The following is a 23,167-nucleotide window of genomic DNA, read 5'->3' on the forward strand; positions in this document are numbered from 1 at the left end:
GCTCCCTTGCCCTGAAGCGAGATGAGTGCCGCACGCCATCGTCGCTTTTGACTGGACTTAACGGTCCAGGGGTCCTTTACCTTTTTATATAGTAGACCCTAGTAGGCCCATATTTGGGCCCCCCACCCAAGCCTAGAACCGAAGAAGGTTCCATGCCTCTGCGCATTCACACACATGGGATTGTTTATGTATGGATGACCACTGAATGAACCTTTACAGCAGTGTGCTTCCCAAACTTGGTTTTGGACTACAATTCCCATCATCTCTGACCAGTGGTCTTGCTAGCTATGGGTGATGGGAGTTTTGGTCCCAAAACAATTGGAGACCCAAGTTTGGCGAACACTGCTTCACAGGAAACTGCAACCCCCTTCGCTCACCCCCATGTAATCTAGAACTCCATGTGTCTTGCAGGACAGGATGCTCAAATTAAGCTGCCATACATCACTAAGTGTAGCAGACTTCAGCATTGCATAACGGTCTTATTTTAGTTTGGCAAGCTAAACCTTTTGAGGTTTCCAGTGTACAGTGTGTGTATTCCGTAGGGTGCAGTATGCTCATACAATCTTAGAAATTGTAGAATTCCTGAAAAGGATTATGTGATGCTAATGAAACCCTAGCAGGTTTTCAGCATCAGTAGCTCTAATTTTCAGACAGCTGCTGCATTAGATTGTATTTAATGATATCGAGGCCCAGCTGGAGTTGTCTTAGCTGACTTTGCTTACCAGTCGAACAGAGCACCAGGTGTGATTGCTGGAGTGTGGAAATAATTCTGTTGTGCATAGGCTATCATCAGCAATGCTACTTGCTCTCTCGTCTAAAGATGTTTTTACTCGCTGTTGGAGAAAATAAACACTTTGGACATTGTTAGTAAATACTGGTTCATTAGTCTAATGCTATTTATAGCAAAGTGGCTACAATAGTCATTAATGTCTTCGGTGGAGGGGCATACTAGAATTAAGTGTAGAAGACTAGCTGCTAGTGGGTTTGGCTGTTAATGTGATCCAGGGCAGTTTTGTTTCTTGATAGTGCTTAATTACATGGGGTTGTATCCAACGAATCATGAACAGAAGGGAAATAGCTGCTCACAGACACTTGTACAAGTGGTAGCGTAAAAGTTGGCTCAATGCTAAGAGGCTCCATAGAAGAATCTGCCCGTTCTTTTCTGCAAATGGACGAACACACTTGGATTTAGCTTCACCTTTCTTGCACAGTACTCCAGTTCAAAATATAAAATAGCTTTTCCATGAGCAGAGGGCACTTTCCAACCAATTATTTACGGCATTCATGCAAATAACTCTTTGGAGAAGTCAGCCTTGCCAACCATTTTCCATCCCATCGTGGCTGTCGCCAGTAGTGGACTTGCAGCAGCTTATACGTCTGCCATGGCATTGTACTGTTTTTAAAGTGCCAGTATTACTGTTGCATGTGCTTCTCATACCTCCCCTAGGTTGCCATATTTCAAACAAGGACATTTTCGAGCTATTTTTAGGAGAAGTTGCCATACATCCGGATTTTCCCAGACACTTAGACGATTTCTACTTAGACACTGCTATCATCTGCGGTATACTCGGTACAGTGGTACCTTGGGTTACATACGCTTCAGGTTACAAACGCTTCAGTTTACAGACTCCGCTAACCTAGAAATAGTACCTCGGATTAAGAACTTTGCTTCAGGATGAGAACAGAAATCGTGCTCCGGCGGCGCGGTGGCAGTGGGGGGCCCCATTAGCTAAAGTGGTATCTCAGGTTAAGAACAGTTTCAGGTTAAGAATGGACCTCCGTTCTAGCTAGCCTTAAAGAAATAAAGAATACAAAACAATTCAGGTGAGCTAGAGCTAGTTTTGTTGATAATCCAATTATGGCCACTAGGACTTTTAGGAAAGGTCCACATTATAATCTATGTGAATTTGATCCTATGTGGTTGTGTGTTCTAATCTTCTTTCTACTCTATATGTTGCAGCTTTTGTATTCAAGAAATTGAACTCTAACTGAAATCTCATAGCAGCATCAGAAACAAGCACTTCACATTTCTAGGACATTACTACAAACTACAAAATGGTCCCTTTGTGGACAAAATAGACTCAAAAATACTAAATTACTGCCAAAATGTGCACAAATCTAAGTGCATTTTAGACATACACAGTGCGGAAGAGCAGATATAATTTTAAATGGCATTGCTTCAGTCCTGTCAGGGATGAGCATAGTGCCTATGTGCAAAGTCGGTCCCATTTATCTTAATACGGTGTTGTTTTATACACTCAACCCTTCCTTCTGCCACCAAGGTAGATGCAACACCCAAGAGGCCATTGTAAAGAATGAGAGAGGTCTGTACACGTCTCTTATGCAATCCACTGTTTTTCAGATTCAAATTAAACTAGCACAGAGCTGAATGAGGCCAATGTATAGAAATCTGAGGGGGTTTTTTGTTCCAATGTCATGTATTTTTTAAAAAAAATGTTTTATTTTGAGGGTTGTGGTGTAGCAAATGTGATCCTTTAGTCTAAATTGCATCCAGCTCATAGACCTGGAAATAGCTGTAATCTCATCATCTTTATCATAAATCCATCTCTACTCTGAGCTGCAGATTATATCTTTATAAGATTTTTTGTAAGTAGGTCTTTGAAAGGAGCAGTCCTTTTTTAAGTGAAGCAAAATACTGCTTTTATTTGAGTTATGCCACATACTAACACACCCAGATGAAGTATGGAGAATTTGAAACAAGGGCTTTTTTCATCCTATCAAATGTCTGTTGCACTCTGATTAATGCATTGGCTGGATTTTTGGTCCTAACGGAATCGTTTCTAATTCATGTAGAAAGATATAAGCGCTTAAGTTTGTTACGTGCTCTGCAAACAAAACTATACTTTTATAGCACTAGCGTCACAGGCCAGATGTATTAACAGTGCTGGGTTTTTGCAATCTTTTTATTTACTATGGCTCTTCCAACAGTTTTAGGAGTCACTTGGGCTGACCGAAAGCCTAATGATTGATTCCAGGGATTACCATGTGCCCTTTGAATGTGTGTTTCCTCTCTAGTTGCATCTCACTTTAAAAACATATCCTTGAGTTGAAATTTTTTATCGTGACAATTGCAAAAGAACCCTGACCTGCTAAATAACTTCCAATTTGATGGATGTTTCTGAATAATGCAAGTAAAATATTCCAATGTATTCTGGAATATTTTAAATTCCATTTACCAACTTAACGCATCTCATCAGAAGTAGTGAGCAAAATATTAGTCATTTAGTACTCAGCACCTTTAAAATCTGGAAAATTTCACCATCCAACTTCAAAAGGTTATGCTCTCCTTAAATAACTAATAGTTCACATAATGTTAGGCAACCCTCTGGCCCCAGGGCTACATGGGGTACTCAACAAAATTTTATCTTCAAACAAAAAAATATGAGCTTGCAGGGCAGCAGTTGAAGAAGGAGCAAAAAGGGTTTTATTGTGTGTGTGTGTGTGTTTCTTTGTGGCTGATTAGCTGCTCTCCCTGTGCAAAGGTCAGAGGGGGCAGGGTTTCTGTTGAGGCAGGTGATTAGCTGTGGGAGGAGCTTATCAGAGCTTGCAGGGCAGCTGTTGAAGAAGGAGCAAAAAGGGTTTTCTTGTGTGTGTGTGTGTGTGTGTGTGTGTGTGTGTTTCTTTGTGGCTGATTAGCTGCTCTCCCTGTGCAAAGGTCAGAGGGGGCAGGGTTTCTGTTGAGGCAGGTGATTAGCTGTGGGAGGAGCTTATCAGAGCTTGCAGGGCAGCGGCGCGCGCAGTTTGATCCATCTTTTAGATTTAGGGGAGCTAGTCTCAAACGTTTGTTGGGGGAGACCTAGGTTTTTTTGTGGGGGGAGTTATTTGTCCTGTCTTCACGCTTTTTATGATGGAGGACCGCTGTAGCCACCCCCAACGACACGTTCTCAAGATGGAGGGGGAGGGAACAGCTGCAGTCGCCTGCGGTTCCTGCGCAATGTTTGCCATCTTGCCAAAGGTTGCAGGCAGCTTTACCTGCAGCAATTGCATGTTGATTGCCCTCTTAAAAGACAAAGTCCAGCAACTGGAGGAACGTGTAGCTACGCTCCAAAGAATTAGAGAGCTGGAGCTCTTCTTGGAAGCAACAGAGCACACCGTCTCCACCAAGGAGGAGACAGGGGACTCCCCTGAGAAGGAGGCTAGTTCACCAACACAGGAGCCAGCTATATGGAGAAACGTGACTCAAAGAAGTAGGAGGCCCAGGGTTCTCTCTGATTGTTTAGAAATACACAATCGCTTTGAGGTCCTCTCCCCTAGCATAGAAGACAAAGAGCAGACTCCATTTGAGGATCTCTTCCTCATTACAATCGATCAGGTATATGAAGACGAGCAGCAAAGTCAGTCCTCAGGGAATGTGCAGGCGACCTTGGAACGGACAGCTCACGGAAGAACCCTGACCAAACCTAAGAGGAGGCGTGTAGTGGTGATAGGGGATTCCCTACTGAGGGGAACAGAAGCAGTGATCTGTGGGCCTGACAAGATGTCTTGGGAAGTGTGCTGTCTCCCCGGGGCTAAGATCCAAGATGTAACTGAACGACTGCAAGGAATCATAAAACCCACTGACAAATACCCCTTCCTCTTGGTTCATGTGGGAACCAATGACACTGCAAGCAATAGCCTCCAGAAGATCAAAAGAGACTACGAGGCTCTGGGCAGGAAATTGAAGCAATTAAATGCACAAATTGTCATCTCATCTGTCCTCCCAGTTGAACGACGTGGCCCAGGTAGAGAGGGAAAAATAGTGGAAGTGAACAGCTGGCTTCGCAAATGGTGTAAACAGGAACGGTTTGGATTCTTAGATCACGGACTGCAATTTCTTGAAGATGGACTTCTGGCAAGCGATGGGCTGCACCTCACAACGATTGGGAGAAATGTTTTTGCCAAAAATCTCAGAAACCTCATCAGGAGGGCTTTAAACTGACTAATGTGCGGGAGGGAGACAGTGCTCCTGAAGGTAGGAGTCTATCAATTGATGAAGATGATCATCCAAATGTCATAGACCAAATGAGCAAACAGCACGCAGACCTAGTGGTGGGAGGAAAAAATCCTTAAATAAGAGGCACGGGGGAATGATTAATGGACTTCAGTGTCTGTACACTAATGCGCAAAGCATGGGAAATAAACAAGATGAGCTTGAGCTCTTGGTACAGCAAACTAAATATGACATAATAGGCATCACTGAAACCTGGTGGGATAAGTCCCACGATTGGAATGTAATAATGGGGGGATACAATCTATTTCAGAGAAACAGACCAGACAAGAAAGGAGGAGGAGTGGCGTTATATGTCAGGGATGTGTACACCTGTGAAGAGATCCAAGATTTAGAACCTCAAAGCCAAAGTGAGAGCATTTGGGTCAAAATTAAGGGAGAGAAGAATAACAGTGACCTCATTGTGGGAGTTTACTATAGATCCCCAAGCCAAACGGAGGACATAGATGATGCCTTCCTGGAACAGATGGCCAAGCATGCAAAAGGAAGGGAGATAGTAGTAATGGGGGACTTCAATTACCCGGATATTTGTTGGATGTCAAACTCAGCCAAGAGCACAAGGTCAAACAGATTCCTCACTGGCCTTGCAGACAACTTCATTGTCCAGAAAGTGGGAGAAGCAACAAGAGGAACAGCCATTTTAGATCTGGTCCTAACCAATGTTGATGACCTGGTTAGTGGGGTAGAAGTGGAAGGATCATTAGGCGCGAGTGATCATGCTCTTCTGAAGTTTACTATACAGCGGAAAGGAGCAGCCAAGCATACTAGGACTCAATTTCTTGACTTTAAGAAAGCCGACTTCATAAAACTTAGGGAAGTGCTGGGTGAGATCCCATGGACAGTAATACTAAAAGGAAAGGGAGTTCATGATGGCTGGGAGTTTGTTAAGAGGGAGATACTAAAAGCACAACGTCAGGCAATACCAATGAGACGGAAACATGGAAGGTGCCTAAAGAAGCCTAAAGAATCTAAAGAATTTTTAATTGAGTTAAGATTAAAAAAGGATGTGTACAAAAAATGGAAAAGGGGGGAAACCACCAAAGAGGAATTCAAACAAATAGCCAGCACGTGTAGACACAAAGTCAGAAAAGCTAAAGCACAGAATGAACTCAGGCTTGCTAGAGAGGTTAAAAGCAACAAAAAAGGCTTTTATGGGTATGTCCGTAGCAAAAGGAAGAACAAAGAAACAGTGGGGTCACTCAGAGGAGAAGATGGTGAAATGCAAACAGGGGACACAGAAAGGGCTGAACTCCTCAATGCCTTCTTTGCCCCAGTCTTCTCCGATAAAGAAAACAATGCCTGAAAATGATTCAGCAAAGGAAACACAGCCCAGAATAACTAAGGAGATAGTACAAGAATACTTGGCTAGTTTAGATGTATTCAAGTCTCCAGGGCCAGATGAACTGCATCCAAGAGTATTAAAAGAACTGGCAGATGTGATCTCAGAACCACTGGCAGTCATCTTTGAGAATTCCTGGAGAACAGGCGAAGTCCCGGCAGACTGGAGGAGGGCAAATGTTGTCCCTATTTTCAAAAAGGGGAAAAGAGAGGACCCAAATAATTACCGCCCAGTCAGTCTGACATCAATACCAGGGAAGATTCTGGAGCAGATCATTAAGCAAACAGTCTGTGAGCACCTAGAAAGGAATGCTGTGATCACCAATAGTCAGCATGGATTTCTGAAAAATAAGTCATGTCAGACTGACCTGATCTCGTTTTTTGACAGAATTACAAGCCTGGTAGATGAAGGGAACGCAGTGGATGTAGCCTACCTTGATTTCAGCAAGGCATTTGACAAGGTGCCCCATGATATTCTTGTAAAGAAGCTGGTAAAATGTGGTCTTGACTATGCTACCTCTCAGTGGATTTGTAACTGGCTGACTGACTGAACCCAAAGGGTGCTCATCAATGGTTCCTCTTCATCCTGGAGAAGAGTGACTAGTGGGGTGCCACAGGGTTCTGTCTTGGGCCCGGTCTTATTCAACATTTTTATCAACGACTTGGATGATGGACTCAAGGGCATCCTGATCAAATTTGCAGATGACACCAAATTGGGAGGGGTGGCTAAGACCCCAGAGGACAGGATCACACTTCAAAACGACCTTGACAGATTAGAGAACTGGGCCAAAACAAACAAGATGAATTTTAACAGGGAGAAATGTAAAGTATTGCACTTGGGCAAAAAAAATGAGAGGCACAAATACAAGATGGGTGACACCTGGCTTGAGAGCAGTACATGTGAAAAGGATCTAGGAGTCTTGGTTGACCACAAACTTGACATGAGCCAACAGTGTGACGCGGCAGCTAAAAAAGCCAATGCAATTCTGGGCTGCATCAATAGGAGTATAACATCTAGATCAAGGGAAGTAATAGTGCCACTGTATTCTGCTCTGGTCAGACCTCACCTGGAGTACTGTGTCCAGTTCTGGGCACCACAGTTCAAGAAGGACACTGACAAACTGGAACGTGTCCAGAGGAGGGCAACCAAAATGGTCAAAGGCCTGGAAACCATGCCTTATGAGGAACGACTAAGGGAGCTGGGCATGTTTAGCCTGGAGAAGAGGAGGTTAAGGGGTGATATGATAGCCATGTTCAAATATATAAAAGGATGTCACATAGAGGAGGGAGAAAGGTTGTTTTCTGCTGCTCCAGAGAAGCGGACACGGAGCAATGGATCCAAACTACATGAAAGAAGATTCCACCTAAACATTAGGAAGAACTTCCTGACAGTAAGAGCTGTTCGACAGTGGAATTTGCTGCCAAGGAGTGTGGTGGAGTCTCCTTCTTTGGAGGTCTTTAAGCAGAGGCTTGACAACCATATGTCAGGAGTGCTCTGATGGTGTTTCCTGCTTGGCAGGGGGTTGGACTCGATGGCCCTTGTGGTCTCTTCCAACTCTATGATTCTGTGATTCTATGAAAAACATCTTGGAGGTCCCAGGCCACAGGGAGGTTAGGCTGGCCTCAAGCAGAGCCAGGGCTTTTTCGGCTGTGGCCCCGATCTGGTGGAACGCTCTGTCACAAGAGACTAGGGCCCTGTGGGACTAGACATCTTTCTGCAGGGCCTGCAAGACAGAGCTGTTCCACCAGGCCTTTGGCCAAGGCACAGTCTGATCCCCTCCTTTGGTAATCCTCACAGAACTAGCCCAATGGTTGCCATTAATTTAATTTGATTTTGAATTGATTTTAAAATGAATTGATTTTAGAATGCTGTGTTACTTTTATTGTTGTTAGCTGCTCTGAGCCCGGGAGGGTGGGATATAAATTATTATTATTATTATTATTATTATTATTATTATTATTATTATTATTATTATACAAGTGCCAAGAAGGGGAAATGAGGTTAAAGGGGATGCCCAAGAAAGGAAGAAGAAAAAAATAGCAAAGGGGTGTCCCTTTGGTATTTTGGTCTGACCCCAGTCACAACTGGCTTTGACCCCATCATTAGGTAGCCTCCATCATATCACTTCAGTGGGAATGTGGTTTGCAACTGGGGTGGGGAGTTAATGGAAGTGCACAATGAAAGCTGGTAATATAAACCTGCATTTTTGCACTTGATAATCCAACCCGTTTCCTCTTTGTGGTTCAAAAAAGTACTCCGTATCAGTGTTAGAAACTGGGGTGGAAAAGCTAGGAGCCAAATGGCTCCTGGGACCCGGGTTGTGGGCGCCAAAGCAGAATGCCTAATCGTCAGGGCGGGGTGGGTCGGCAACACTTTTTATTTATTATTTTGATAAGCATGAACTAATACACAATTCATGTAAGTGACACATTGTTAATGTCACATTTTAAGCAGAAATTGTTAATACATGTTTAATTTGGTGTTTACAAGAAAAATATTGGTACCATACTTCAGTTTTCAAAACACTCTACTCTTTATTGTTAAACTCCTTAACATATTGTCTATCCTAAACATATACTTCGAGGCTTCAAAGCACATACATTTCAGTAATCCTTGAGTGTCAGCCAGGCACAAAAAATAGCAGACTTTTGGAGGTGCTCGCAAATCGAGAATCTTAGGTGCAAAATGCGCCTGGTAATTTTGAATCCTGCTCCGTAGTCTTGAAGATAGCTTAGTTAGTAGGACATCTCACAGGCTTACAGAAGAATAGTTTTACATTAGGGAAACTGTGACATAGTTAGAAATGTCTCAAATTCAGGGAGCACCTAGACAAACTGAACAGATTATTTTCCTACATAGGAAAATCAACACTTATAGCTTGTACACTGTGTACATTGCTCTAGCTGAGAGAAGGAGGTTGCTGAAGCTGAAAGCTGCTGTGTCAGCTGTTCTGTACTGCAAGCTGAGTGGCTTTCCTGAAAGTCTTCTCCTGAGAGGGCTGCTTAGGCTGCCAAGAAGTGTGAAGTCTGGGTAGCTTTCTTCTAACTGTTACACTATCGGGAATGGGGCATTCGGGAATGTTCATTGTTCTTAAACACAAACCTTGACTACTTTGACATAAACTGGACTTTGCTCACCCGTATCATCTATTTCATAGGGATAACGGTCCAAAGTTTAGCTGTCACTTCAAGACATTTGGTACTCAGCTTATTATCTACTTCTTTGCAGTGTTAGAAACTGATATATGAAAGCTAGGAGCTAAATAGCACCTTAAACAGAGGTTATGGACGCAACAACGGAATGTCCAGGCACATTTTTTTATATCAAGAATACAGTGCTGAAAATGAATGAACTGCAGCTAAAATCTTACGTTCATTTTCACAGGGTCTAGTCCTTCCCCTCCCCGCCCCCCTAATATTCTTATGATGTCCCTTCTCCAGTCTTTGGAGAGTAGCTGGAAGTGGGGAGGCAGAAAAAGGTCCTCCTGAAATCTTAGGCGCAGTACTGCACCCAGAGCTCAGAAATGGCTCGCACTGTTGAAATTCCCTGTCGTGCTGTTGAAATTCCCTGTCGCAAAATGCGCCTCAAACAATGGGAGTTCCTTTGCCAGCATTATTTTAGAGACTGCTACTGCAGTGTTGATTGTTTCTGTTCACAGTCTTTGGCTATGACTTTGAGTTGATCATTTAGTCCTTTTTCTTTAAGAGACTATATGAAGTCCCCCCTCCTTTAAAGTTTACAGCAACATTGAGAACAATTAAACCACTTGCTTCTCACTGCATCTATTTCCCCCTTTTCACTTCCTACAATTAACTATGCGTGTCTGTGTGTGCTTTTTCGCTTATTGTCTCAACTATATTATTCTTCACTGTTCTGTGGTTTAAATTATCTTCTCTCATTCAGCTTGAGCTATTTACATGTCAGTCCCTTCATTTTGAGCTGCTTTGTGCCTCTGTACTCTTTAAGTTTTGTTTCGTTGGTGATCTTTGTTTCATACCATCTATTTCACATTGTTTGAACTACATATTATGTCCTCCAATTTTTCTTAGCTTCCTCCTTTTCATGCATTCTCTTCCTGTTCATATTCTGCTGTCTTTTTTTCTTTTTTTAAAGAAAACAAATGAATAACCAAATACAGGTGATTTAAATCTACCTTTGGTAGTTCATTCACATATTTTCATATATCATTGCCTAGTGTTTGATGGAATTCTTCTAGGATCTACTGCCCACTTGTATCTGGCACATGGTTTTTATGATTTAGGAATAAATATCTCCTTCGCATACATATTATTTGAAATGCATGGCTCTCAGGATTTTTTTCTATCATCTTTAGATTTAGAACTGTTATCCTGCTCCTCCCCGCTTGTTCTTTGTAGACAATATTTTAAATTATGATCCTTTGGCAGGGATTGTTTGAAAGTTAACCCAGCTGTGATTGCTGTGTGTAATAATTTGAATCTATAGGCAGAATGAAGTAGAAACCAACATTATCACTAGAGAAGCTGATAATGCCAAGGGTTTCTTCTCATTACCTCTCAGCCAGTCCAGCATTTTTTCATCCAAAACGCAGCATGGTTCTGCAAATTATTTGTCTGTGAATTAAAAGTCATTCCACTTTCTGAAGGAAATGTTGTTACAGAAGCAACAGAACTTTCTTCCTGTTTGTTTGTTTGCTTAAAATACCATAAAAATGTTATGTTTCTTTTAATCATTAGCCATCCCCTGCCTCACTTGCTTAAGCAATGCCCACCACAGACAAGGAGAGAGCAGTTGGGGTTAGCTGCTAGGGCTGGCGATGTATCAATATATAGCCCAAAATTGATTTGAACTCCACATCGTGATAATGGTTTCATAATATTTGGCATGGTGATATATAGTGAATCGCAATGTGTGTGTGCACGTGCTATGCAAAAAAATGTGATATGGGGAAAACTGTGTTGCAGGTCATCACTTCTCTCATGATTCCTGCTGCCCCTGTTGCTCTGTACAGTGGTACCTTGGGTTAAGAACTTAATTTGTTCCAGAGGTCCGTTCTTAACCTGAGGTACCACTTTAGCTAATGGGGCCTCACGCTGCCCCCACGCTGCCGCTGCACGATTTCTGTTCTCATCCTGAAGCAAAGGTCTTAACCCAAGGTAATATTTCTGGGTTAGTGGAGTCTGTAACCTGAAGCGTATGTAACCTGAAGCATCTGTAACCTGAGGTACCACTGTACTATAAAATAACAGCTGTGACAATATGTTAGCAAAAACGTATCAGTTTTAGACCCCTAAGTAGTAGCAGTTGCCAGGACATTACCCTGTTTGCCTCTGCATAGTTCCATCCTCATTTCAGACATCGTGATATATTGGTATATCGTGATGTTTAGCTGGTGATATATCACGATGTTAAAAATCGGACATCGCTCAGCCCTTATTAGCTGCTGTTATTGCTATAAAGCTTTGCCCAACAACTCAGGACCTGCTGCAGCTGGATTGTGACCCCACAGCACTTGGGCGGACTGATACCAGCAGCTCCATGGGATAGATTTTAAGGACTTGTTACATTTTAATACTGTCTTACTGAGATTTTATTAATATGTTTTGATTTTATTTGCAATCCACCTTGGAAGGGTTTGCATCCTGATAGGTGGAATACAAATAATGATAACAAATGCAATTTACCGTGCATACTGACTCCCTGGTGAAGCTGTCCCTGAAATAGAGGAGCTTTCTGACAGCTGTAGGATGTCCTTTATTCCTTCCTGCCCTTTGGTCTACAGCTGGAGCGGGTCTCATTAGCAGTTTTTGGAAGGGAGTGCCAAAGCTGTTTCCTCCTCTTTAGAACTTGGAGGGTAGGGAGAGAAGATAGCGTATTTTTCCTTCAACGGTTTTCAGAACACAGGGCTGATTTTTAATCCACTGTTGTATTTTGAGGGTAGTGTGTAAAGCTGTTCTCTCCCCCCCCCCCCCCCGTAAAAAGGCGGTAGGAAGGGTTTTACATACTTCCTTTGGAACCTAGCTCCCCTCTTTAAAATGGGAAGCTGTCTTTCCACCTTTCAGGAGACAGGGAAGGGAAGATGTTGCAGGTCGTCTTTTGCAACCTGATCTTAAAGAGCACGCAGCTCTGTTGAGCCATGTAAGAGAATTGGACCTCGGCTAGTTGCTTGAGGGCAGCTACCACAGGTGTGTGGCTGTTTTTCACCCTGAACCTCAGTCTTCCAACACCAACTACCCACATACACCAGTTTGGTTAAATGTACGACCAGAGCTTCTATAGTCCTACTGAGAAAAAACACCAATAGTTCTAAAAGCAATTTCATGTCCATCTGGCTTGTCATAGGGAAATTTTCAAGCTGTGCCTACTTGCCAGCCATATATTCAGTAACACCAGCCTCCTCTTTGCTCCCCTCCCCTTCTTCTTTTGCTGTAATCCCATTCAATAGCACAAGCTCTATGCATAGTTGTGTAGTTGTCTTCAATAAAATACATTCATACCCAGGAGGGAAGGGGCTTTTTTGCTCAGCGTTTTTGAAAACCTGGAATTTCATTGAGAAATGTCACATGTGACAGCCATAAATATAGCTGGCTTAAAGAATGGACAGATTTACAAAGACTAAGTCTTTCAGTGGGTATAGAGCCTATATATTCTGCTCTGGTGGCGAGATGCTGAATATGGGAAATCACCATAATCATATAAGTTAATATCTTGCTTATGAGTTTCCAGAGGAATATGAATGATGGCTGTTGGAGACCGTATGTTAGACTAGAGACCCGCCTCCCTGATTGATCCAACGAATCATTGTTTAGCTGAATGGACCAAGTAATGTGTGATTGTATGGTCTTGTGATTTTTGCATTCCACAAAACGGTGTATGATTTTGAACATTAGATGTTGTGATGTTGGAAAGGTCTGGAATCATGAGGTAAGAAGTTTTGAGACAAGCCAAAGTGGAATTTATTAACACAAATCTAGGAGATGTTGAGGTCCTGACAGCCTGATGACTCACCTGTAAAATCTTGGATAAACATACAGGTATGAAACCAAGGAGGGAGATGAACAGTGTGCTTATATGTGTGCACAGGACAGGAAGACAAAAGATTAGGCTAAAAAAACCCAAGTACCAGGGTTTCTGACCTATAGAGAGTGTGTTTTACTTCCCCATGCTTGTATCAATTACATCTTTTTAGCTTAAGTGAAAAGCCTTTTCTGTTAATCTGAATATCCTAGTTTGAAATGCTGATAAATGCTGTAACAGAGAGAAAAGGTCCACATGTAATTAGACCCTATCATAATTCATATACCCTAAGGGAACAGATATGAAGTTGTACAGGTAACTATTAATTAGGATATCTCAAGTTCTTATTGTCTGGTCTAGCACTTTTCTCCTTAATTTGGGGAAAAGAATATTTTAATCTCATATGCTTAGAGTCTGTAAATGGAATAGAGCCAAGCTGAATATTGAGACAGTGTGGTTGAAGTCTGCTCTGGCTCTTCTGAGTGTTTCTTTATAGGCTTTTAGATGCAAGGATTTGAGAGTGTGACATCATTCAGTAGCGCTGAATTAACATCAAGAATGAACCTATGCGTATTCTTGACAACTATGCCAGTTAGCTAATTAAATAATTTGCATATGATGCTGCAGGAAGAGTTGAGCAAACCTGGCAGGAAGGGCAGGACAAAGAAAGACAGCTGGTCGTCTGAGCATCTGGTGGTCATAAAAAACGCCCAGAATTCAACCTTTGGAATTAAATTTTATATTGTGGACCCTGCTGGATTATGATGATGGACATTTGTGTGTGTTGGTTTACTTTGTGTCTTCCAGCATTTTGAATATTGAACATATCAGGTAATCGAGCATTTAGCTGCATAAGTTTAGTTGTGCCTGTTGCACGCCCCCCACCCATTTTCAAGAAAGGCCTCTGTTGCCTTTTAGTTTGCAAAACCTATATGCTTTGTTTGTTAGCTCCTCGTGTTTTCATTCAGCCCTTCCATAAGAGGCTAGGGTTGTGTGCATGTAGTAAAAATACATAATTGAACATGTGACAGGGCACCTAAAGAGGAAATGAATCCAGAAAGGCAATGCTTTCTCTTTTTCCTACTTGCAAACATGCCATGGGCATGTCCCTAATACCTCAAGCATTCCATTTCACTGTGTTCTGCTGCTAAGCTTCAAACAAAGCACTCGTACATAGAAAAGTAGAGTTGTCGTTTACACCTTGCTTGCTAAATGAATGTGAAATAGTTGGCGGGATTATTATAATAAGCATGGTGGCCGTGAAATGAAGGCAACTGAGAGAGAGAGCATTAAGCGGTTTGGCTATGTTGAGTTTGAGTTGCATGGCTGGACAGCAACAAGTACAGTGGTACCTCGGGTTATGAACTTAATTCGTTCTGGAGGTCCATTCTTAACATGAAACTGTTCTTAACCTGAGTTACCACTTTAGCTAATGGGGCCTCCTGCTGCCGCCGCGCCACTGCTGCACAATTTCTGTTCTCATCCTGAAGCAAAGTTCTTAACCCGAGGTACTATTTTTGGGTTAGCAGAGTCTGTAACCTGAAGCGTATGTAACCTGAAGCATCTGTAACCTGAGGTTCCACTGTATTAGTAGTATTAAGGCAAGGCAGTCTGCTTTCAGTCCAGACAGAAGCGACCAGCCCAGCATACATTTAAAAAGGACACTTAATTCAACTACTGGCTATGCTGTGGGGTAAGGTCAGTTAGCAATTACATGGAAGGATGTTGTGGACTTGAGCTGAAGTGTGTGCTGTCCCAGTTTTATCTGCTGTTCAGTTCAAGGATTGCAGTTGCCTCTCCTGCTTTGTTCACTTCTGTTTTGCTATGTTTTTGTATTCAGGATTGGCATTCTGCACCTTTTTTAAAAAAATGATGATCGTGTCGTAAGCTGCTTCCACTTCTATTCTTATCAGACTTGCAATTAATATATCTAATTGGATTTTGCAAAGCCATTCATTGTTATATCATACACAGGGGAGTGGGCTTAATTAAAATAAGCACAACATCCGTTTTATCTAAATTTCAGTTCCTCTTTGCAATTAATTGACTAAACCCTGAATGGTCAGTAGCTAATGTTCTGTAAAATTCATATTATGTGCAGTATCATTTCATCTATCATTGCAAAATGCTAGATGTTTTGTAGCAATTATTTTTAGATTGGCTGGTGGGGGGGGGGAAATTACTGTGGAAAAAGTCTTCTCGTAGATATTTCTTCCGTTACTCTTGTTAACCCTTAATGGAGGTTTCATTATTAAAGTTCCCAGGCATTGTATCTTAACACCACATTTTTAAAAGGTTTAAATTGAAATTTGGTCAAATGAATGAATGAAAATTTGCCTATAAAATGTTTTGTGCACTCTGTTTCATTTTACAGAGAGGGCTATTGCAAAACACGAAGTCCGAGAAATTGAGCAGCGTCACACAATAGATGGCTTTCGGTCAGATGTTGTTCTGGATGAAGATGATGATGTGGTGATCATTTATAATCGAGTACCTAAAACTGCAAGCACGTCCTTCACAAACATTGCATACGATCTTTGTGCACGGAACAAGTACCATGTTCTGCATATCAACACAACCAAGAACAATCCTGTGATGTCTCTGCAAGATCAGGTAGGTTCCATTGGTTAAGATATAAGCTTTCATTTCCTTAATTGTTTTATTTTTACGTCGGGTATTTTGGTACACCAAAAGTAAAGTATCAAGTATGAAGAAACATTTGACAGTAACACCCAGTAGAGAGCAACAACATACAGGTTTTAGTAAAATTGTTTGTTGTTGTTTAGTCGTTTAGTCGTGTCCGACTCTTCGTGACCCCATGGACCAGAGCACGCCAGGCACTCCTGTTTTCCACTGCCTCCCACAGTTTGGCCAGACTCATGTTTGTGGCTTCGAGAACACTGTCCAACCATCTTGTCCTCTGTCGTCCCCTTCTCCTTGTGCCCTCCATCTTTCCCAACATCAGGGTCTTTTCCAGGGAGTCTTCTCTTCTCATGAGGTGGCCAAAGTATTGGAGCCTCAGCTTCATGATCTGTCCTTCCAGTGACCACTCAGGGCTGATTTCCTTAAGAATGGATGCATTTGATCTTCTTGCAAGTAAAATTGTTACTTTAGAGCAGGGGTGTCAAACTCAAATTCATTGGGGGCCGCATCAGCAGTTTGGTCACCCTCAAAGGGCCGGTTGTATCTGTAGGACTATGTGTCCACTCTTTATTATCATAAATTATTGTCACTGCATTCAATTATTACTGTTTTTTGTAATAATGTAAGTAATAACTAGCTCTAATAACTGTACTTACAGTACAGGAGAGAAGGGTTCAGGCAGCCGTTGGATCTGTCACATCATAGGATGGCATGCGCTCAATATAAAAACAAGTGGAGGTTTCCTGAATGCATGTAAAGTGGAGGTTTCCTGTGTAGAACGGCCGGCGCCACTAGAGGGCAGGCGTTCTCTGGCTTGTAGGCTGCCGCGCATGCGCTGAAGAGGCGGCTTTCTTGTATAAAAAAAAAAGAAGCGAGAATAAAAGGGGAAGTCTGGCGGGCCGGATTCGGCCCGCGGGCCTTGTGTTTGACACCCATGCTTTAGAGCAAAAATAAGCAATTCAGATGTTTGGGATTACAGTTCCCATCATCTCTCACCATTGATTGTAATGACTGGGGCCGATGGGAGTCCAACAAATAGTTTTTTCTAATCACTTAGGTGCATGATAAATCACTTAGAGGTCTTTTGTTGAGTAAACGGTTTTAAAATGTTGCTAAATAAAAGGTAAAATACATAAAAACAACATCTGGATGGCACCTTGTTAACTACCCCTGACTTAGAACCTGGCAGAACAGGAGATGCTGATACCATACTTACTATTAAATTTGTATTTTAATTGAACTCAATTAAATAATAATATAATATAGATATTGTCACTTGGTAAGCTTGAGTGATTTCTTAACACATTAAGGCAAAATTTCCAGTGTTTTCCTCCAAAACCCCTCTCTCCTTAGTTAATTTTTATATGAAATGATAATGCCTCCCTCCCTGCTGTTGATAGGATGCAAAGCACTGGTTTTCTCTAACCTCTGCCTCTTTTTTGCCCTTTATACTCAGCCTATCACAAAATCATGTTCTTTCCTTCGTCAGCATTGTGAAAATATCTTGGCAATTTCCTCGTTGTCGCTCAAGCCATCTCCCGTCTTGAGAACGGCAACTTTCCACTCTCTGGCCTTCTGTTGCCATCCTTCAGCCCTTCCACTTATTTCCAGCTGTCAAAATTAATCACTTGAAGTTTTCATAAGCCGTGTCTCTGCTTCCCTCCGCCCCCCTTGTTTTGTCAGATTTTATAATGAATTGATTTTAGAATGCTGTATTATTTTACTGTTGTTAGCTGCTCTGAGCTCGGCTTCGGCTGGGGAGGGCAGGATATAAATAAACTATTATTATTATTATTATTATTATTTAAATGTGTGTTTCTACAGAGGGCATACTTCGTACAGTGCCTGGCACACTTTAGTAGTAAAGAAGCTTATTTCACGGTACAGCAGAACCACTGCTTGTCAAGAGGGGACACCACTCTAGCACTGTGTATCTGGACAACATCATTCATTAATTTTATTTAATAAACTAATATCCAGCACCCTTCAACTCCCAAGAGTTTCCAGGGCATCCAAGTTAGTGTCCACCAGTTATCCAGAGGATAGTTAGCTGGCAAACCTTTAGTGGTCCAAGGCCTAGAGATTTAACAAAACAAAGCTTTATTAAATACAAACCCTATACTGTGCCCTGTATCGTATCTGCAGAGAACTCGCTAATTGATAAGCCATTTTATTCTGTAGCTATAAAGCATGCATTTCTCCCAGGTTTTGCTGATCCCATAGTGGCTTGTCTGGCTTGTTTTCTTTGATCTTTAGAGATTGTTGACGTTCCCATCTGCCAAGAAAACTGAAATCTTTATACCATTCATTTTCTACTTTTTTCCTTGCAGGATTTCTTGTTCTCCATCAGAGTACATTTGATCTCTCTTTCAATTCCGGGAAGCTCATCTGAGCTTAAAACATAAACAGCTTAAACATACCAGAAGTTCAAAAATAGCTTTTCAGTTATTTTTCTAAAAGTGCTAGGGGGAAAATACATCTGTAGAAACTTGCTCACATATTTTGGTCTTTTGTTAGTTAAATTCTAAAGATTATCTTGAATTTAAAATACTAAGTAATTGCCCCAATTTTCTATACTATATGTAAAGTGGAATTCCTAAATAATGGCAAAAATATCCATAAGACTATATTTGACCCTGAATAGTTATAATATATTGGTCTCTAGTGGGTATTCTGTTAGCTAACATCTGACCTGTTCCAGGAAAAGCTTTGGCTACCAAATGCAGCATTATCAACACAAATTAAGTGTTAATTCATAAGTCTGGATGTGAGATGACAGACAAAATATTGGTATCAAAGAGAGCAAGCAGATGGTTCCCACAACTAAAATATTTTGGACTAATCTGCCATTCTGATGGCCACAGAAAATGTGAAAACACAGTTTCCCCTAGAATTGAGTGTAGGATAGTCAAGAATTTGGCAATGGCAATTATGCCTTCTGCATTCCAGTTCACCTCACTGGGACCCCTTATCCAGCATTTATGAAGACTGGGAGAGCAGAATTGGGTGGAGACTGGAGATTAAGACAACCCACCCTATTTGCAGTAGCCATTCTTACTGCAGTTGGCGATTGGTCATATGTCAATCCAGATAATATCAACAGAATTGGCAGGATCTGTGACCTATGGAACCTGGGGACTTGATTTCAGAGGTTTCATATTTCCTAGCCAACTAGGCTATTATCGTTGGAGTGCTTCTGGGTCATCCTAATACTTGCTTCATTATACCATGTTTCGGCAGGAGATAGGACAATTTTTCACCAACTTCTATCCAGTAAGACTGTTTCAGTCCTTTTTATTTCATTCAGAATTAGGGCACCATTTGATTCCTCATAACTCTGCTAAGTATTAAGATCTGCAGATCAATTTGAGAGTCTGTTGGTGCTGAGCGGCTACTGAGGATGAGCCCCTGGTGCACTGCAGTGACCCTGCTTATGACAGACAAGGGCACTATTGGGGGAAACTGATTTTCTAGATCCATTTTGATCAGGGTTTAGGCCCAGTTTGGGTGCAGAAATTGCTTTGCTCACCCTGTATGATGACCTCTGCTGGGAGAAAGAAAGAGGAAATCTGTCCCTGTTAATTCTCCTTGATCTTTCAACAGCTTTTGATAACCATCAAGCATGGCATCCTTTTAGAGCAGCTGTCTGAGCTTGGGAGTGCATATGGCACTACTTTGCGATGGTTCCAGTCCCACTTTCACGATCATTTCAAGAGGGAGCAGTGCTCTTTGGCCCTGTGGAGCCTTCAATACATACATTTAGGCACCAAGTGAAATCATTCCTCTTCTCCCAGGCCTTTGCTTTGGCTAATTAAATAATCTATTGCCTTTTAAACTGGGTGGGGGAATATTGTTTTTGTTTGTTTCTATGTATATATTTTTGTGTTTGTGTGTTGTAAACTGCCCTGTGGTCCTTGGATGAAGGGCTGTGTACAAATTTAACAAACCATAAAATGCTTATTTTATTTTCATCTATCTGTCTGTCTATCTATCTATTAAGTTTATTTGAATTAAAAGGGAACTAAGAGCGGGCTCTTGTTTTGTTGCAGCTGTCCCTCTGGAGGCTCTTTCTTAGTGTTAGATCATTGTATTTGACAATTAAAGGAAATACATTAACGGTTTACTATATCCCATGTTCCCATCCCACAGCATAGCACAGTGAACTGAACATTATTCTAACAAAAGCCAATATGCTCCTCACTTAAATAACTAGCAAATGTTGGCCTCTTCAGAAAACCACATATGAGACATGCTATAAAAATGTTGCAGCATTTAGTCACCTAAATCTCCCCTTCCATCTCCTTCCCATGCCATTTCTCTTCTGATAGTGGTTAGTGAGCCTGCCTACTTCTACAGGGCTTTTCACTCTCTCTTAGGTTCATGTGTATGCGTGTATTTGGACTTCTGTAAACCTCAAGTTCCACCTTAGTAGACTGATAGCTGCTCCTTGTTTCAACCATGTGGCTGCTGGCTGTTGTCGCTTGCGTTTGCTATTTGAGGGAGAGATATCAGCATCCTGCAGTTGGAAGTACTCTCCATTTTAAACCGTCTTGCTGCCTCATGTAAACATCAATACAGACAATGCCAGGGAAAGCAAAATTCAGCTTATGTGGAGTACTCAGTCTTTTTCTTTCTTTCTTTTTGCACAAGTAGCCAAAGCTATCTGGTTGAGTGCTAGAAGAAACAGCAGCACATCAGAGCTTAACTTCAGATTACCGTATTTTTCGCCCTATAAGACGCACTTTTCCCCCTCCAAAAATGAAGGGGAAATGTGTGTGCGTCTTATGGGGCGAATGCAGGCTCCTTGGCTTCAGCAATAGCAACACGAAGCCTCCGAAGCCTGCGCTCCAGAGGCTTCGCGTTGCTTCCGCTGAAGCCAGGAGAGTCTGCTCTTTGAGGCTGGCGGTGGGGGAAAGCAGCGCTTCCCCCATTGCCAGCCCCAGAGGATGGGGGGCAGCGGGAAGGCGCACAACGCCTTCCCGCTACTCTCCAACCCGGCTTTGAGGCTGGCAGTGGGAGAAAGCAGGCTTTTCTCCAAGGAGGGAGAAGGGACTGACTGGCGGAGTCCTTCCCTTCTTCCTCCTGTGGGCTTTTGCGGGAGATGGGGGAATTCCCCCACCTCCCGCAAAAGCAGGAAGAAGGTCTTGGAGTAGCGCACAGGCTGCGTGCAGCCTGTCCGCTGCTCCCAGAGCTGCGGGGGGGGGGGGAAATCATATTTTTCCCCTTGATCCCCCCCCCCCCGAAAACTAGGTGCGTCCTATGGGCCGGTGCGTCCTATAGGGCGAAAAATACGGTGCATTCCGCAGTTAGATAGAAAACATTACAGACATATATTTCTCTGTGTTTGTCATTTATGATCTCTCTATGCATATATTTATGTATCTACACATACCCCATGCATTCATTATAATGTGAAAGCACCATTATATGTTACCATGAATATAGGACTCCTTGATCAGTTATGAGATCAGTACAGTCGGACATCTCTGCTTTCATTGTTAAGACCATATGCCTTTATCTGTTACAGTACAGAGATACTTCCTGGTGTGTTCATTTTGTGTGTGCTTTAGTATATCAGTTTCTAAAATTGCAGTATTAAGAACCGAACAGATGGTGGTATTCAGATTTATCAACTATTTTTCTAAAGGCAAACGAACAACCTCTGGCTGCTCCACTTGGTTAAACTACTCAAATCTGGTTTGGACCGTTTGAGTCACTTTGCTACCTTCTGAATGTCATAATTCCTTCTTTTAACACCAGTTCAAATCTTCCTGTGCTCATGTTTATGTAGCCAAAACCACATCCACCTACACAGAAGAGAGAATTACCAGCAGACATGACTTAACCCCAAGGTTAAGTCTGCAGAAAAAAAGGAAAAAAACAAACACCAAAGTGGGCACTACAAGACAGCCCCATAAAGCTGAGAAACCAAGAGGGGGAAATCCTGAGCAAGGTATATAAAATGGAATGGCTTGATCAGGATGGCAGAGAAATATTATTATTATTATTAGAATTAGAATTTGCATATCATCCTCATCCTCTATCCAAACATCACATGGTGATTTACAACAAGCATTGTAGCAGAGAGCCATCTTATTGTCCCAATAACCATCTCTCCTCCACCCCCCAAAAGGTATTTACTAAAATTGGTCATGTCACTGTTTTAGCAGTTATGTGTGTTCACATTCATGTGTCCATCTGTCTGCCTTCACACAAATTATGGCACTGGCATGAGTGAAAGGGATCCTGGGATATGTTCAAAAGCTAAAAGGAAGGGAAGGTGGTAGACCTACTTGGGAAGCAGGTAACCTATTTGCTGGAAGTACCAGAAATGCATTGCTGGATATCTTTTCCAGTAACAATCTCAGGGTGCAGAATCAAGAGGAGTTCCTATGTGAAATCAGCCAATAGATAACTCTCCCTCGGCTCACACCTATTTATATGTTTGCAAATTTCAGACTCTACTTGGCAAGCTGAACCATTTTGGGGTTTGCAGTTAACAGGCCCATAAACTTAGCTCAGGTTATGGTGCAGTTGCCCTGGAATACGGACATTAGGAGAGGAGGATTTCAGCACTCTTATTTTTAAAACAAATCACTCAAGAGAAAGCAAACAGATTTACAGAATTTTATATGTGGGTCCCCTTGAGCTGTTGCATTAATTATTGCACTTTAATCTTAATAGATTTGCTAGGAAGCAAAAAAGACCCAACTCGCTTATGAGGTTCTTGGTAGCCTAGGACAAGACTTCTTTCTCAGCCTCTCACCTGTAATAGAAGGAAGATCATGCTGCCCAGAAAAATGGCAGCTTTTAAGGATTGCTAAGAGGATCTATGAGAGGCACTTTGAGCCCTTTTGGAAAATGCTGTATCAGTATGAAGTATCATTATGGCTATGTTAAGAATGCTTTCGAGTGGCGCATTTACTGTTATCACTTGCTATTAGCTGAGTTGCATCTCTTAATACTAGCCTATTTCATTGATCTTAAATTTTTCTTCTTCTAAGCATTAAAGAAACTTTTCTTCTTCCCTCCCAGGTACGATTTGTGAAGAATGTAACGTCCTGGAAAGAAATGAAGCCAGGGTTTTATCATGGACATATATCCTTCCTGGATTTTGCAAAGTAAGCCACATAACGTACAATTCTGTTTGCAGCATTTTGAGTCCTTGTCAGCTTATTTTG

General features: G+C 41.9%; 1 protein-coding gene across 2 annotated transcripts in view; it reads left to right on the forward strand.

Annotated features, from left to right (window-relative positions):
• HS2ST1 (heparan sulfate 2-O-sulfotransferase 1) overlaps positions 1-23,167 on the forward strand; it is a 98,349-nt gene that overhangs the window by 55,277 nt on the left and 19,905 nt on the right. For both annotated transcript variants that reach the window (XM_081008776.1, XM_081008777.1), the window contains exons 2-3: positions 15,718-15,956; positions 23,022-23,107. In XM_081008776.1, coding sequence (XP_080864902.1) covers positions 15,718-15,956; positions 23,022-23,107 — 325 coding nt within the window. The remainder of the gene's footprint in view (positions 1-15,717; positions 15,957-23,021; positions 23,108-23,167) is intronic.

The sequence above is a fragment of the Podarcis pityusensis genome, assembly GCF_964106645.2.
Source record: "Podarcis pityusensis genome assembly, chromosome: 6".
Taxonomy (NCBI): domain Eukaryota; kingdom Metazoa; phylum Chordata; class Lepidosauria; order Squamata; family Lacertidae; genus Podarcis; species Podarcis pityusensis.